At 38.5% G+C, this 15414-nt stretch overlaps 1 protein-coding gene across 11 annotated transcripts in view; it reads right to left on the reverse strand.

The window, feature by feature from the left end:
• GRIP1 (glutamate receptor interacting protein 1) overlaps window positions 1–15414 on the reverse strand; it is a 323131-nt gene that overhangs the window by 37194 nt on the left and 270523 nt on the right. For 8 of the 11 annotated variants that reach the window (XR_007630088.1, XM_050325337.1, XM_050325335.1 and 5 more), the window contains 3 exons: window positions 11124–11271; window positions 9349–9518; window positions 4193–4348 (listed from right to left, as the gene is read on the reverse strand). Coding sequence is in view for 10 of the 11 variants with exons in the window: in XM_050325337.1 (XP_050181294.1) it covers window positions 4193–4348; window positions 9349–9518; window positions 11124–11271 (474 nt within the window). In the remaining variant the exon portion in view is untranslated. Of the gene's footprint in view, window positions 1–4192; window positions 4349–5063; window positions 5220–9348; window positions 9519–11123; window positions 11272–15414 lie in introns of all 11 variants that reach the window. The other 3 variants (XM_050325333.1, XM_050325343.1, XM_050325342.1) reach the window with 2 other exon arrangements.

Consider the following 15414-nt stretch of genomic DNA (forward strand, 5'->3'; position numbering starts at 1 on the left):
TGTCCTACACAGAAAGCTAGAGTTTTTCAATTCCCATTCATCAGTGATAATCCTCCAATGACAAGGATTTGGAATGGTTTTGTGTTAATAACCTGCGTTATTACCTTTGCACCTCTAATTTCTCTCAAGACCCCTTGCTGCCTGCAATAGATACTAAGAATTAGGTAAAAGTTCATGGTTTATCTGAAAAATAGTTTACAAATGGATTTTTTTTCTCTCAGATGTGGGAAAAAATTAGTTCTTGATTTGACATTATAGATGCTATTAGCACAACTGTACAAAGATGTCAGATGTTACAAAAGTATTTTTGGGGCTGCAAACATTAGACTTTGCTCTGAAAGTTCGTATAAAATCTTACTGATGTGGCACAATTGGTGATGACAGCTTTTTGGAAAAGTTTCACCAGCCAAAAAATCTCAAGAATTTCTGTTTTCTTCAAGCAAAGCTTCTTTCCACTCTGAAGCTGCCCAAATTACACTAATTTTCTTATGTAAGAATTGTATATTAGTTCAATTACTGAATAGCTTCCTTCTTACTGTTTCTTTCATCAGCACTCAGTAAGACATCCTTATACACAAACGCAAATACTAATAATCTGTTCTTAGAAACTGCCACCAGCTTTAACATTTACTGCATGTGAGAAAGTTTTCTCCAGCCCTCACTGCTGCAGAGGCTAAAATATGACTAAACCAAATAAAGTCGGAGTTAATATAATACCAGATTCCCTAACACACCTTCTAGAAACATCGAAATTTAGGGCATCCAATCTCTATTTCCCCTTTCTTCTTCACATAACAATTACTTGTTAGCTTCATCTTTGTTTCCCATCACTTATGTGACTATTCCCCCCATGCAGCAGGTATGGTATCTACCTGACTGTAACTTTCTTACTCTTTTTATAATGCCCCACCAGGAACCTAAATGTCTCATAAAATTTACTTCAACTTTTAGGACAGCTAAAGTTTTGATTCACTTTAGGAAATTAAGTCACCAGGTATGGGATTTAAAACTCTGATAAACATTTTGATGATGTCGACACTTAAAAGTGACAATTAGGAAATTGTCCTCCCACTCTCAAAGAAAATGGAAGAGAAACAGGAACAACAACAAAAAAGCAGAGATAAAAATATTATTTCCAAATCATGTAACAATAGCTATGTGCTAAGCCTTTATAAAATGTAACAGGCACCCAAAACCATGACTTTGAGAATGTTTGGGTTTGTAACTCAACAACAACTGCAGCAAGAAACATTTCCATTTTTTGGCTCCTTCATAGATTAGAATTTTTTTACAGGCCAGGAAGCAGCCTCATTGACTTAAAAAGTGACATGGATGTATATGGACTTCCAGTGAACCCTGGTTGCTACTGCTAGAGGTACATTTCAGCATAGTTGCATAGTTTTTGTCTAACTCTTAGCAACAGTCCTGGGGCTGGTTTGCTGTATGCCCTGCAGTTATATAAATAATGATCTTGAATTTGAAGACTATGTACTTGTTATTTTTATTCCTGTCGTTATATGAGAAGCAGAGCAAGATGTATTCAAAATACATGGATTATTATGCTTCCAGAAACTGCAAAATGTTCACTATTTCTCCTGGTAGCTGCTGAGAAAACAACACCCATGCATGTGTAACAGCCTCTCCAATTTCTACCAGATATGCAACCCTACTAATGTAAATTGATATGAATTATGCCTCACTTTCAACTACTAACATGGACCTTTTACAAAATACTTCAGGATTTAAACTTTAACCCCAAAATAATCTAAGTGTTTCCATAATGAATACCATACTTTGAAACAAGCAAAAAAAAGAGGTGGAAGAATAAAAATTGTAAACAAGTGGCATAAATAAAGCATGTGCCAGCAGGGCACGCCCTCAATTTTGACAGCCACATGTTTGGAAAGATCTGCGTAATGAATGCAATCATTGTAAAATCATGGTCATAAAACTCTTGTAACCCTCACTGCCATTGCACTTCACCATCACATTATGTTATGCAAATTTTCTTAAATAATCAGCAATGCAAACTTTATAGCACCCTACATACTTTTCTTCCCAAGTGACATCCTTAAAGATTTATTAAAAGTTACATTAATACAATCCTCAAATGATCCAATCAGATTAAAGAAAAAAAATTTCCATCTAAAATTAAGAGAGTGTGCTATTCCTTTTCTATGAAAAGCACAGCAGCCAATCTACCTGGTTCTCATAAGTCTCCCACAAAGGGAGAGATGCAAGGTTTTCTAAGTCTTGTAATTGGATAGTGGAAAGGTACAGGAGCAGATGTTCTCTATTATGGTCACTTGTAGCACACTCAGAGTCGTGTGGGTCTCTTAAGCTTATTGTTATTACTGTCATGAGCATGGGTATAGGTCTAACAACAGAGTAAAGATCTCTGCGTGGACTTACAGGCAGGCTCACAGAAAGAGGAAGCAAGCCTGGTAGGCCAGCCAATTCCTCCAAAGCCTGTTCTGATTCAGGGTTGTTGATGAAGTCCCTGCTTGTAGTGAAGCACAGACTCACTCAGTGATGGGGCCAGTTCGACCTATTTTGTAATGCTCTATATCCAGACCTCACAATGCAAATGCATAATAAACTAACCCACAAAAAAGTCTCATTCTAGCTTCTCCTCGCTAGAGATTTGTTTAATCATCACACCCAGGGCCTTCTGACTTGAAGAATCTTTCATGTGGGTTGCAGTGCTTATATTACTGTCCCTCTTACATGCCTTGTCACTGGTCTTGTTTTGAGTCTTTGCAAGATAACACACCATAGGGCAAGGGCTTCCCTGAAGGAAAAATACCTGTAAAACTTAATAAGTAACAGTTGTCTCCAAGATATATAACAGTGCTAGCTTTCAGGATTTCACCCTTTGTTGAACAGCTAAAACATAGCACAACAGAAGAACTATTTTTGGCACTGATTTTCAAATTGATATTCAATCAATTACTACTAATGTAATATTACTACTGTTTCTTATGTGCACATGAGAACATGTAAGACCTGGACCCGTACTATTACCAAAGCAACGACAGACACAGTATCTCCCCATGACCCAAAAGAATGCATTACAAGCTAACATGTCAATAGATGAGCTGTGAAAAATGGCTAATCAGATTAAAACCAAAAAATGCACTTACAGGCAGATGTTATGCAAAAATATTTGCTTTATGAAAGAAATAAGAACAAGCAAACAACAAAAACTGCAAGAAAGCAAAACCTCAGTTCCTCTCTAACGTGCCCTCACAGTTCCTTAGTGACTGGCTTTAGTTAGAGGCTGCTGATTTGCTCAGATTTTGCTATGACATGGGGAATCTTTAAAATAGGGCAGCAGTGCTGTAAATGTTCAGCACCTCAGTTCTTCCAGAGTGGACCTCTGAGCATTGTTAACCAGAGTAGACGATTTACAGGGCAGTTCTCACCCTGCTCTGGAGGAACTGAACTGCTGAGGATCACACAAAGACGGACAAGCCAAAAGGAGAGGTGGTACATACATGGAGTCTAGGAGACAAAATGCTGACACAGCCATATTCTCTCCTGCCCTGTGAATACTCAGTAATATACAAACTGGAACAGTCTGAAGTCTATCTACCCTGCCTTGGGGAATCACTGACTCATAGGAAATCCATGCTTTGAAGCCCAGAGATTAGTCAAACAAGGCTATTTAGTCGTTACTGTTACTTGTTGCTCTTCCTCACAAAAATAACTGTACAGGTTATTGTGTAGTTTTAATCATTAGAACTACCTAGGAGGTGCTGTGGCAAGCTCTTTGTCTTCCATAATGTGATAGCTGGTTGAGTTTACCAGCAATTATGTTTCTGACTATTCAGCTTTGAATTCTATTCCCTAATGGAAACTGGAAGAGTTGAAAAAGGAATCTGAAAATCAATTCGGTAACAGTACAACAAACTCTTCCAGAACTGTCTGAAGAAAACATTCCTTCATATATTTCAGACGAGATAGTTATTGCTGCATGATATCTGCTCATCTCCTTTTAGCATTGGACAAATATTTTTATACTGATGTTTCCCTACATCCAACAGAAACTCCAGTTGTTCTGTCTCCTGTCTAGAATATATATATGTATATATATATATATAAATTAAGGTACTGTGTACCTTTTCTTCTGTATCTTCCCCCTCCTCCACCCATTCACTGCACATTTTGAGCAAATGTTGTTACCACCTACAGGAGCTTTTGAAGTCCTTCTTTTTCATCCTCCGCCTCATCATTGTCCCACGTGGGCTGGTGGAGTAGAGGCTGCGAGGTAAGGTCCCCATGTTCAGGGAACTCAGGCTGTATGCACTCATGGAGGTAGGAGAGAAGGATGAAGACACCAGAGCTGCTGTAAGAAATCAAACACTTGGCATACAGCACTCAGTCTTCTGGGAAGAGTGCAGCACATGCCTATAACTCATCAGTGAATCAAACATTGTATGTAGATGTTGTGTAGGTTACACAGGAATGGTTTGTGCATTTCCAGTAACAAAGACATTAAACCACACAGGTGACCCTAAAAAAAAATTACAGCCAGCATCTCATGAAAATACTCACTGGAAGCTAACAAAGATAATGTAAATACAAAAGGTACATTCATAGTATACAGCTTATTTTAAGTGAAGCACGTTAAATTACATTTTTCAACACATATCCACAAACCAATGCAGATTACTACCTCTAGATACATTGATTTTAGAAATGCCTTTCTGTGGTACATAATTTCTGACAAAATATTTGTAAGCAGTGCTTTGCATTCAAAAATCATGCTTTATATACACTACTCAAATCTAATGGTCTACTCATATATAGCAGAAGAGCTGATTCATTCAGAATTTTCAAGCCTTTTCCTGTCTACAAAACCTGCTTTGTTACAGAAAGGAAAAGGTGCAAAATGTCAGAAATAACCTTGGCATGACTATGAAAAAGTGTAGCATCTATAAAACTAAAAAGATTTTAGAGCCTGAAATGGGAAAAGTATGAGTGAAAGAAGAGAGGAGGGAGGAGGAGGAAGAAGTAGAGGAGGAAAGAGTATGTCAGCAGGAAAAAGCGTGGAACATTACGAAGGCTTTTTTGAGGAGGCGCTTTCTGGAATTTCAAGGCTGGCATCCTGCAATGGTCAGGGTGGTAGGTGTTATAATGCTGGTAGGTGAGGAGGCTGCTGTGGCTGTTGGCACACGAATCCCAGGTAAGTTGCCTGTTGCTTCTTTGAACCTTCACTGCACGCATGAAGGGATGATGGAAAATCAGAAAACAAAAGGACCAGAGAAGAGGTAAAAGTAACTGAATTGCACAGACAAAAAAACAGAAGCAAAAGAAAGAAAACAAATTGAAAATAAATTGAAAATAAATTGAAAATAAAATAAAATGTAACCTGGTCTTGTCTTCTTATCAGGGGCTTGATAACTTGAGGAGTAGAAACAATATTTTTTCTCAGAAAAAATGCTTCTTATTGTGTGTGGGTTTTTGCCTTTTTGCATTTCTTTTAAAAAAGATGACTACTGAATCAATTTCTAATCTCACTCTGGCATAGGAGCTGAGATTGTAAACTTTCTTGGAAAATGCTAAGTTACTATATAGGACCACTAACTGAAGGTTAGTAAGTCTCTACTTACATTCATCTACTTTAAAAAGACCAACCAGGTACTATACATAGCACTGCCTAGAATGAAGATGCTTACTTGCCATTTCAATTTACAGTATTGACATTTTAATTTTGCCACCATCTATTGTTGATATTATGCTATTCTGTGTAGTAAATGACTTCACCAGGCCAGCAGCTGGAAAACTCTATCCTGAAATCTGGTTAGTAAAAACAAAAGGTCTTATTGATTAGCTGGAAGTGCAATTTAATGTGTTGGGTTTTTTTAAACTTGATCTTCAAAACTTTGAAATGGTCCTTCACTGGATGAAATCTGAGACTATATTTGATTGCTGATTATATGTATGTGGAATCTAGGATACATCAAAAGTGAAGACCAGTATTTACCAAGAGAATGGGAAACATTTCAGTTGATGTGTCAAATCTTAAAGGAAAGTGATCGAAGTCACCCTTGATTAAATACAGTATGACATCATTAAATTCAGCATGTCCCTATCCTTGTTGAACCATAAAGGAACAGTTTAAACTGAATTTTTGTCTTAAAACACCAAGGGATTCACCCATACTACAGAATCAAAGAACAGTTTGGGTTGGAAGGGATATTAAGTATCATCTAGTTTCCAAACTCAGTGCTGTAGGCAGAGACACCTCTCACTAGACCAGGTTGCTCAAAGTCCCATCCAACCTGGCCTTGAACACTTCCAGGAACGGGTCATCCGCAGCTTCCCTGGCCAACCTGTTCCAGTGCCTCATCACCCTTACAGTAAATAATTTCTTTCTAATATCTAATCTAAACCTGCCCTTTTTCAGTTTCTATGAAAGAGAAGGTGGCATCTTTGGCCCATGAGCTATATTACCTGTCTCTCTGCTATCTGCTATACCTATAAGGCTGCAGACACATATGTCCCCATGCTCGATTTTAATAGTAGCCCAAAACCATGAGTGTTTAAGCTGGACCCACACCTTGTGTTCACATCTTACTCCATGAGACAAAGTAAGGGCAAAGAGGGTAGGCACCACAGCAAGCACTGTGCCCTGCCAGAAGGAAAACATCCTTTTGTTTCCTTTCATATTACATGAGTAATGGTCTGCTAATTGCCTGATGACACTAACCCTCCCCTGACTCAAAAGCAATGCCTGTCACTACAGTGTGAAGTGCACACAAGGGAAGGGAGAGGAAAAGGGGAGCACAGGGGCCCATTGTGTCCCTGCAGCCTGGTGGGGTGGTGGGGACCCTGAGGTCCTGGAAATGCCAGGTCTGACCCTGTGCCCTTGGTTGGATTTCCCGGAGCTGTGTCCCTCCCTGAGAGCACCCTGCTGTGCCCTGGCATATGTTTCAACCAAAATAATTATGTCTTTTCCCCAATAACAGATGTCCAAAGTGAGGGAGGGGTGCGACACTGGCACCAGGCCAGCCTGTGCCCCCGGAGCCCACTGGCACCACTACCCTCAGGGACTTTGGAAGATCTCACATAAGCCAGAAGAGTCCCAGAAACAGCAGCAGCAGCCTGATATGGCCATATGTATCTTACAGACTCATCATGTCTTCTCAGATGAAACCATTTCTTTGATTACACGCACAGACAGAGAAATTTCTGAACTTTAACTATGGTGCAAAAATTAAAATCTGATACGAACAATGTGGTCAGGTGGATTTTCATTATTTTCAAGCTGCTGTAAGCCTTGTTTAATTAAAAAGACTGCTTCCAGCAGGAAATTATCTGGTAGTCTTTGAGACTTTTAAAAAATGTTTTATTTTCCTGCTGAGAGTAGAGATAAAAATGTCCTACAAAGTGGGAAGGTACACATATTCAGTTTGCTCAGCTTGTAGAAGGATAATCCCAATTCAACAAAAGTTCTGTAAAAGAAAATCCTATTGTGTGTAACCATAGTAATTTAGTGGTAATTTGAGCTATTTCAACCCAGAGCTGCATACACTAAACATAAAACTAATGGGGCAGCAAGAGAAATGAATGTCAGCAGCACAGTATAAAGGAAAAAAAAACATGAAAAAAAATCAGATCTTTGATAGTGCTGTTATTTTATTTTAGGGCTAAAATTTCAATTTATTTTATATACTGACTTTCCCGTCCATTTTAAATTCTTAACATGTTCCCACAAGACCAGTAACTGAGCTCAACAGATGCAGCCCTAATGACTCAGCTTATCCAGACACATAAAGGGAGATTTTTACTCTCTGCAGCCTCTAGGCCACACCACACCTGATGAAAGGTTGTTTCCAAGAGGGTACTTGCTTCCATAAAGCATGTTGTATCTTGAATTGGTCATCATATTGGAGTAGCACCACCTGCGGAAGGGCTGGGAAGGGCTGTAAACATCCCAGTTATTCTGCCTTACTTAAGAAAGCAGATTTATTACCTTAGGGATATTTTTCAAAAAGATGCTCTTATGTATCTTTTGCAGATCACCTTGGCATGATTTTCTATAAACCAGTTCTTAACTCTGGCATAGCAAGAGTATTGCTGTTTCTAAGCATCTACACTGGGACAAGGTGCCTAGCACATGAAAAGCATCAATCAGTTTTAAATCTGGTCTCCATCTCATTTTGCCTATGCAGTATCATCCTCTGCTCCCTTGCCCTTCTAACAGCTTTAAGTAGAAAAGGGAAAGAGTTGAATAATAGAAGAAGATGGAATTACAAGGGTTACTTTTTGTTCATCCTGGTCTGCGAGAAACTAGTGTTCACCACTCTCAAGAAGCTGACTAGAGCATCACTTATCAAGGGACAACCTGGATCTTAGATAGATTTTCAAGAACGTTTACCATCACTGACATTTCTAGGCCTCAGAAATTTTGTCTTAGTCTAAAAGTGGTAGAAGTACAGTATCACAGAAAACAGTGCCACTGGTTCATGCTGCAACACAGTTATCTATTCTCTGTGTATTTGATAACCCTTCTTCTGCATATTTGATAACCCTACTTCTTTGATGTTCATCAACGTGCACTATTTTAGACTGAATTTATAGATACTATGAATTAGCCACTTTCTCAGGATGAGTCAGAAGACAAGACAGGCAGCCTCCATCTTCAAATACACACACATTTTACATATATATTTGATTTGAAAATGGGAAGCCATTCTATTCAAGAATGTTTGTTATGAAATAAATATCATTGAAAAACATCTGGGATCTAGGGAACTGTTTCCAAACAAACCATTTCCATAAGCACTGACAATGAATCCAAGAAGCAATCTCAGAAGTACTTTAAAAGATGATGGCAATAAACAATAATGTCATTAAAAAGAGAAAATATGGGGGGGAGGGTTAAGTATTTTAGGTGAGAACAGGCGTTATTAATGAAGTGATCATAACAGGCTATGAAGTCAATATGCTGAAAATAAGTTGGCTATGGTTCTTCTTCCCCACTCTAAATTTAAGAAGCAGTTTAGAGATTCATTTACTGAATTACCTTGTAGCCCTCCCAACAATTGCAACAGTAGAGTCAACAGGTGCTTTATGTATTTACAAGGTGCATTACGTGCATTTACAAATATGCAGACCATTTCTTAGCAAAACATTTCCTTCTCTAGCCATGGGAATCTCAGAGGGTACAGTAAGACCGAGAAAACAGACCTGCTCAGATACTGCAGAAGCAAAATGTGGGGAGCTGAAACAACATTTACAGACATAACTGCTGCGATAGCTTTCTTGGCCATTCAGCAAGGGCAGGCAAAGTAAAGGAAAGAAAGAGAAAGAGGCATTTGGTGCTACAGATTCTCTTACCGTGCTCTGGGCCTTTCAGTGCTAGCCGTGTCTGGTGATGAGGAAGGATCTCAAGTTTGACATTATCCGCTGCATTAGCCAAAAACTGCGTTGCTTCTGCCAGCGTACAGTACTCCATGCTGGTGCCATCAATGGACAGAATATGGTCTCCTACGTGTAATGCACCACATCTATATAAAAGGGGAAAAACTTGGTATGATCAGGTATGCTCTTTGCTTGCAAAATGAGTTTTTCTGCCTTCAAACTGGTCATGACAACTATCAACGTGTTCTTTTTTTTCGAGAGACATTTGTGTTTTGTAGGCACTGTCACTGGTCAGACTTTATATCTATCAGTACAAACCTTAAAAACAATTCAGTTAATACAATATATGCCAAGACATCACTCACAAAACTGGAATGGGGTAGCTGACTTTAAAAATATGTGTGAATGGCAGCAGGATAAAATGAGAAGAGCTTAAGGAGGAGACTTAAATAACTTGGTCACATATCCCTCACACAAGCACCCAGTTCATCATTTTTTGAGTAATAGTTCAAACATTTATTAGTACAAAAGCTGTAAATGATGATGAATTTATGCAGTAGTCAAACAAATAATGAAACCAGGGCTAGCATGGTGACTTGAGGAGTAGGGTGGGAAGGGGGCTATCTGCTAAATCTTGCTGCACTCAAGAGACTGGTTACTGGATGAGTTGAGAAATGCAAACATAGCAGTCAGCATCCCGACGTACCAGTCAAGTGGACAGCTCCTTTAATTGGTTACTCCCTGCGAAATGGGAAAAAACAGAGGGAGAAAATTAAAGCATCCTGCACCATTGAACTGGAGAACACCCCTGGATCAATGGCCGTCACTCTCAAAGTTTCTACTGTAGGGAAAAGCCCACAGAGGAGCTGTAGACTCACTGCTACAAGTGGGTGCTACCAAAAGCACCATTGGCAAAGAGGAGTTACAAGGTAGGGTGACTGGGGACATGCAGGAAGAATTTGCTGCTGAAACGTAACATTTAAAAAATTTGTAGATAGAGATAATGTATACAGGAATATACTGTATATGTAAAAAGACACACACACACACACGCACACACACTCCCCAGAAAAGATCCTATGGCTCTGTTACAGAGGTTCAGAGCACTGGGGAAAAATATCTATGTATATTTTTAATGGTTTAAATGGTTTTATTTAAAGGTTAAAATGAAGTGGAAAAATTACAGCAAAAGAATTTAAAAGCATGTAAGCCAGCCTTCCTAGTACTTCACTTGTATTCTAAAATATCAATAAAAAATCCAGACATATGGAGTTCCATTTCAATGTGCTGCAAGAATGAGTGATATATTCTAAAAGAACACTTCAAGGTTGCAGAGCCTCAAAATTTACTTCCCTTGACAGCTGTTCCACACTGTGGGCTTACTTTAAGAATTCCAGTGGGTTATTTATTTTTTTAAATAGAAATCTCTGCCACGATATTATGTTTAATAGCCAGAGCAGACCTCTAAACTCCTGTGTTGCACAGTGCAAGCTGCGGGTCACACAGCACATGAAGCTGGCTTATGTCACTAGATACTATATGAATCAGTTAAAGTAAATGATGTCCTGGAAGTCTTAAACTCATCAGTATGGAACAACAATCTGAGAAAGTGCTCATTTTAAGACATGTAACCTTGAGAGCATCTGGTTCAGTCATTTTTATCAAAAAAGGAAAGGGTTGCTTTAAAACCAGACCAAACAGAAATAAAATGGATGTATGGACCTGCAGTGTCAGCCCTCTGTCTCACTCACCTGTCTGCAATACTCGCAGATTTGATTTTGTCTATGACAATGACCTGTTTGTTGCAGCACATCGAGGTAGTTAGTGCAACCCCAAGAGCAGCGCCAGGAGTTTTGGCAACTTCAACTAGCAGTGGTCCAGACGCTGTTGCTACTGAATCTGTTAAAATTAGACAACAAAAGATCACTATTATACCAATGTGGTACTCATGCCATTTTCATATTTTCCCCACATAAAATTTCCATGGCTATTCTATTTCTCTAACCAGATACCATGCCACTTCATGAAATTCTGGAATAGCATCAGTTAATCAGCTCTTAATGTTGAAAATTATAAAAGCAAGAGGAAGTTTGCGACTCTGGGATGTCCGAGAGTCTCTGAGTGTATCAGAATCAGAGATGGACCAGATGAGGGAACCAAGATGTGTTAGCAAATCATTCTCTTGAACAACTGAAGCTAAAAATTATGTGGAATATAAAACATGAATGCTGCAAAACTAGAATTAATTTAAAAAGCAGAAAATTATCTGAAAAAAAAAAGAGTAACTGAATAAGTTAGAGAAGGAAGCTGAACTAAATTTCACAAAAGAAGATGAAGGGCTGTGGACAGAAGCTATAATAATCAAATGAAGAAGGTGAAGAAAAGGTCTTGGAGAAATCCCTCACCAAAAGAAAAGATAATTTAGGAGAAAATGGTGAAGGTGCAGGAGGCATGATGGCTAGAAGTAGTAGGAGTTAAAGCAAAATACATGTGAGGAAGTTCAGAAGATTCTTGTAACATCCTATCACTTGATAAAATACTGCCTTGCAACAGGGCTTAAGTAGTAAATGACCAACACTGAAAAAAAGAAAGCAGAAAAACAGGAGGGATCAACACTCACGATCGATGACTGTGATGAGGAAGCATATCCAAGAGAGACAAGTGCTAGACAGAACAAAGCAAAGAGACAGCAGGTTTCTTCCTAAATGCCAAAACAAAGCAGATAGTGATCAGGGTGAAGTACATTATGGGGACTGGCTGAGATCTACTAATCAATACCCATGGATCAACAACTGATCTCAGTGGAGTAATATTCAGTAAGAGGAGGTGTCCTTTAAGGACATAAAAAGACTGAGACAAATAAAGTGGTATTAGAAGCCTTTGGAAGTCTTTACAATCAGAATAAGGAAAAACTGAATAAACAAAGACTTACATTGGAACAAAGTTATCAAATGTCCTGCCAGCAAACAAGAGAAGTTCGTATTCACAGTGTACTGGAGCCAGCTGTGAGGATACAAAGACAACACTCAACTGTGATGTCTCAGAAGTCACTGAGATTGAAAATGTAAAAGAACTGCAGCTGGGCTTCCAAGTATGGAGGAGAGGACAGATGTAAGATACTGCATTCAGTCTTAAATCTAAAAAAATAGTCCAAAAATGTAATACTGACACAGAAGAGACTGTGAAACAATACTATCATACAAAATTAGCAAGCTATATAATGATACAAGAAATTGAATGAGTGATTAACACTGAGCTAAGGTGCTCTTCCTTATTAGAGAGTAATGTAGGTAAACTGCACATAGAAATGAAGTGAAAAAAGATGCTTGGATGGAATTAACAGGCAATTTAAGAAAACTATCAGTTAATTATTGGGGAACTCCTTTTCCCCCCTCAACTTGAATTAATTTTTATATTCCTGGTGAGTTTTTTTTTCACGTTACAATTCTGAGGGTTTCAAGGGGCAATTCAGTACTTTTGAAAGTGCCCATTAAATCTGAATGATTATTTTTTAAGCTCAACTAGGACTGATTTTTCAAAGGCTGAACTTTCACAGACAATACCAAAATAGGCAGCTCCAAAAACCTGAACTTATCTTTAAATTCTGAGCCAAAAGAAGCGAGTCCACTCTGTAGCATTTCTGCTGGGAGCTTCAAGCACTAAGTAGCTGGGTCAACTGCTCTCAGCAGCAACCTGTCTTTCTCTAGTAACTAAAGAAGGAGTTTATCACAATCAAACTCATGTCTTAGATGCCTTGGTTAGGGGTCTAAGTGTCTAAGTAAGGCAGGATGCATGCAGTGACTTGCATACAGCCAAATAAGCATGTGCAGCCAAGCAGAATTTAAGTATTCCCTATTCCCATTCCTGAACTGAGAAACAATTATTTGCGTCTTGAACATTCCAGTGGTTTCTGGAGCTACAAAAAAGTTTCGCATTTACAAACAGACGGGAAAAAGATTCAAACAGTGTCTGTCATCAGTACCTTGACAAAGGTTTTAACTCACATTGATCCAGAAAATGGCAAAGCCCAACTTGTTCCTGACTATCCTAAGGTCTTTCTGCAGTGGTTGCCTCAAGGAGAAGAAACTAAATGCAAAGATCTGTTGCGAATGTGTAAATCTTTCAAGATGCTGGTCCTTTTTCCAGTTACTTGAGAAACACATGATCAGCTTATGCCCTAGTGTTATTTCCCAGGTGCCTGTTGAAATGCAGTGGGAAGGCAAACCAAGGCAGACAGGATGAATAAATAAGATAACTACATTAGAGGAACCAGAACAGAAGAAATGGAGTGTGTCTAACTGTGGAAAATAAGCACAGGAAAGAGGAATCAGAGGGCAGTAATCAAGCACACATTCCCTGACAGAGAAGGATTAGTTTTTCATGTTGAAGTAAAGCATGGATATGAAAAATGAATCATACTGGTATAAATTATTCATGTGTGAAGATGTTTCAGTCATTAAGATATTTACACCATGACTGAAGCACTTACACACTATGTTGATTTATTGACTATGTAATCACATAAGATACACTGATGAAAATTGGCATGAAAGACACTCTACATTTTTGATTTTGTTAATAATTTTTCTCACTTTAGAGCACTGCATCTCAATCAGTACGAGAGGCCTGATTAAAACCTCCCAGAGGAAGCAGCATTGCTTTCTGCATGCTAATACATTTCTTCTCTTAGAAAACACCACACTTTTTTTATTTGACAGCTTAAATCACAGGCAAGGGTTTTTATTCTGAATATACTTTTATGATGTGTAACTACACAATACAAAAAGTATTACAGATGTGTAACTACACAATACAGAATGTTTTTGATAAAATAAGCAGCGTAACCACCCCTCCTCACCTCAAAGTTTCATACTTCTCAGCTGACAGCGGAGCAACATAAAAACATACAGGGACTCTGCATGTGTTCACATCCACATTTCTTCATTAACCCACAGATTATTAATTACTGTCAACACTTAATGAATCTTGTCATCCTCTGTGTGGTTTGCTTATCGTATTCTTAAGGACTATTTCTTTTACATGAATACCAGCCCAGAAAGAACATTTTCTTTGGTGTCCATTAAAACACTCTCTCTATTAGACTGATACACTTAAAGTTGTCCCAGCTGCTGTAATAGTGAGACTCATAATCCTCTATCATACCATGGCCCCACTAATCCCCTTCTCACATTTCCCTGAGACTGCCATAGAAATAGATAGTCAATCTCTTTCAATTGTCTGCCTTTTCCATGATCTCTTAGCAAAACAAGAGCCACAACCAGAAATGCATGTGCAAAAGAAAGATCTGCTGGGAGCGGGGAAGCTTTTCTCTACCTCTCTCCTTTCTTTATGCTTCAATCCACTAACACCTTTCTTCTTCTTTCTCCAGGTTCCATCAGCTCTCAGATGAAAAGAGATGAAAAAACCACACTTCTGGCCTTGTTCTTCTTCAGCTGTATCCTAAAACACTTAGATTATCTTGCTAACATTTTAAATTTCCTTTGTAGAGGCATTTTCATTCACTCATTTTTAACAGCAACTAGATGACTAGCCAAGTCTCCTACAGAGAGCTGACTGATGGTTATTTAAATTCTAATTTTTCAGGGGGTGGGGGGATGGGAGGTTGCATATTTATGTAATATCCTTTCCTTGTACTGCAAAGATAATTTGATCTCCATTTATCAAAGAAAGGATTTAATTATGTATTTTTAAAGATGATCTAATTAAGAAATTGAGATTGGGATCATGGGTCAATGGTTTCAAGAGGAAAAGTAGCAGCAAGAAGAGAGGCAGGAATAAGACTTCTGCAGTGTTTAAAGGGCACAGGAACAACATTCAAGATGCCCTACTGCTGGATAGCACCATTATCACTCATTCAGAGTAATATTATTTGATTCCTCATACTTTTGTGACTGTAAAGGTCATAAATTAAGCACACACAGGGCACTGGTGCACAGTACTAACTCTGGCATTCTGTTCTACTGATATTGCATGATGTTTGCACCCTGGCTTTGTTCATGCTTCATTTAGCAGAGTAACCTT

This window comes from Myiozetetes cayanensis, unplaced genomic scaffold (genome assembly GCF_022539395.1).
Source record: "Myiozetetes cayanensis isolate MyiCay16 unplaced genomic scaffold, myiCay2020 scf3, whole genome shotgun sequence".
In the NCBI taxonomy this organism is placed as follows: domain Eukaryota; kingdom Metazoa; phylum Chordata; class Aves; order Passeriformes; family Tyrannidae; genus Myiozetetes; species Myiozetetes cayanensis.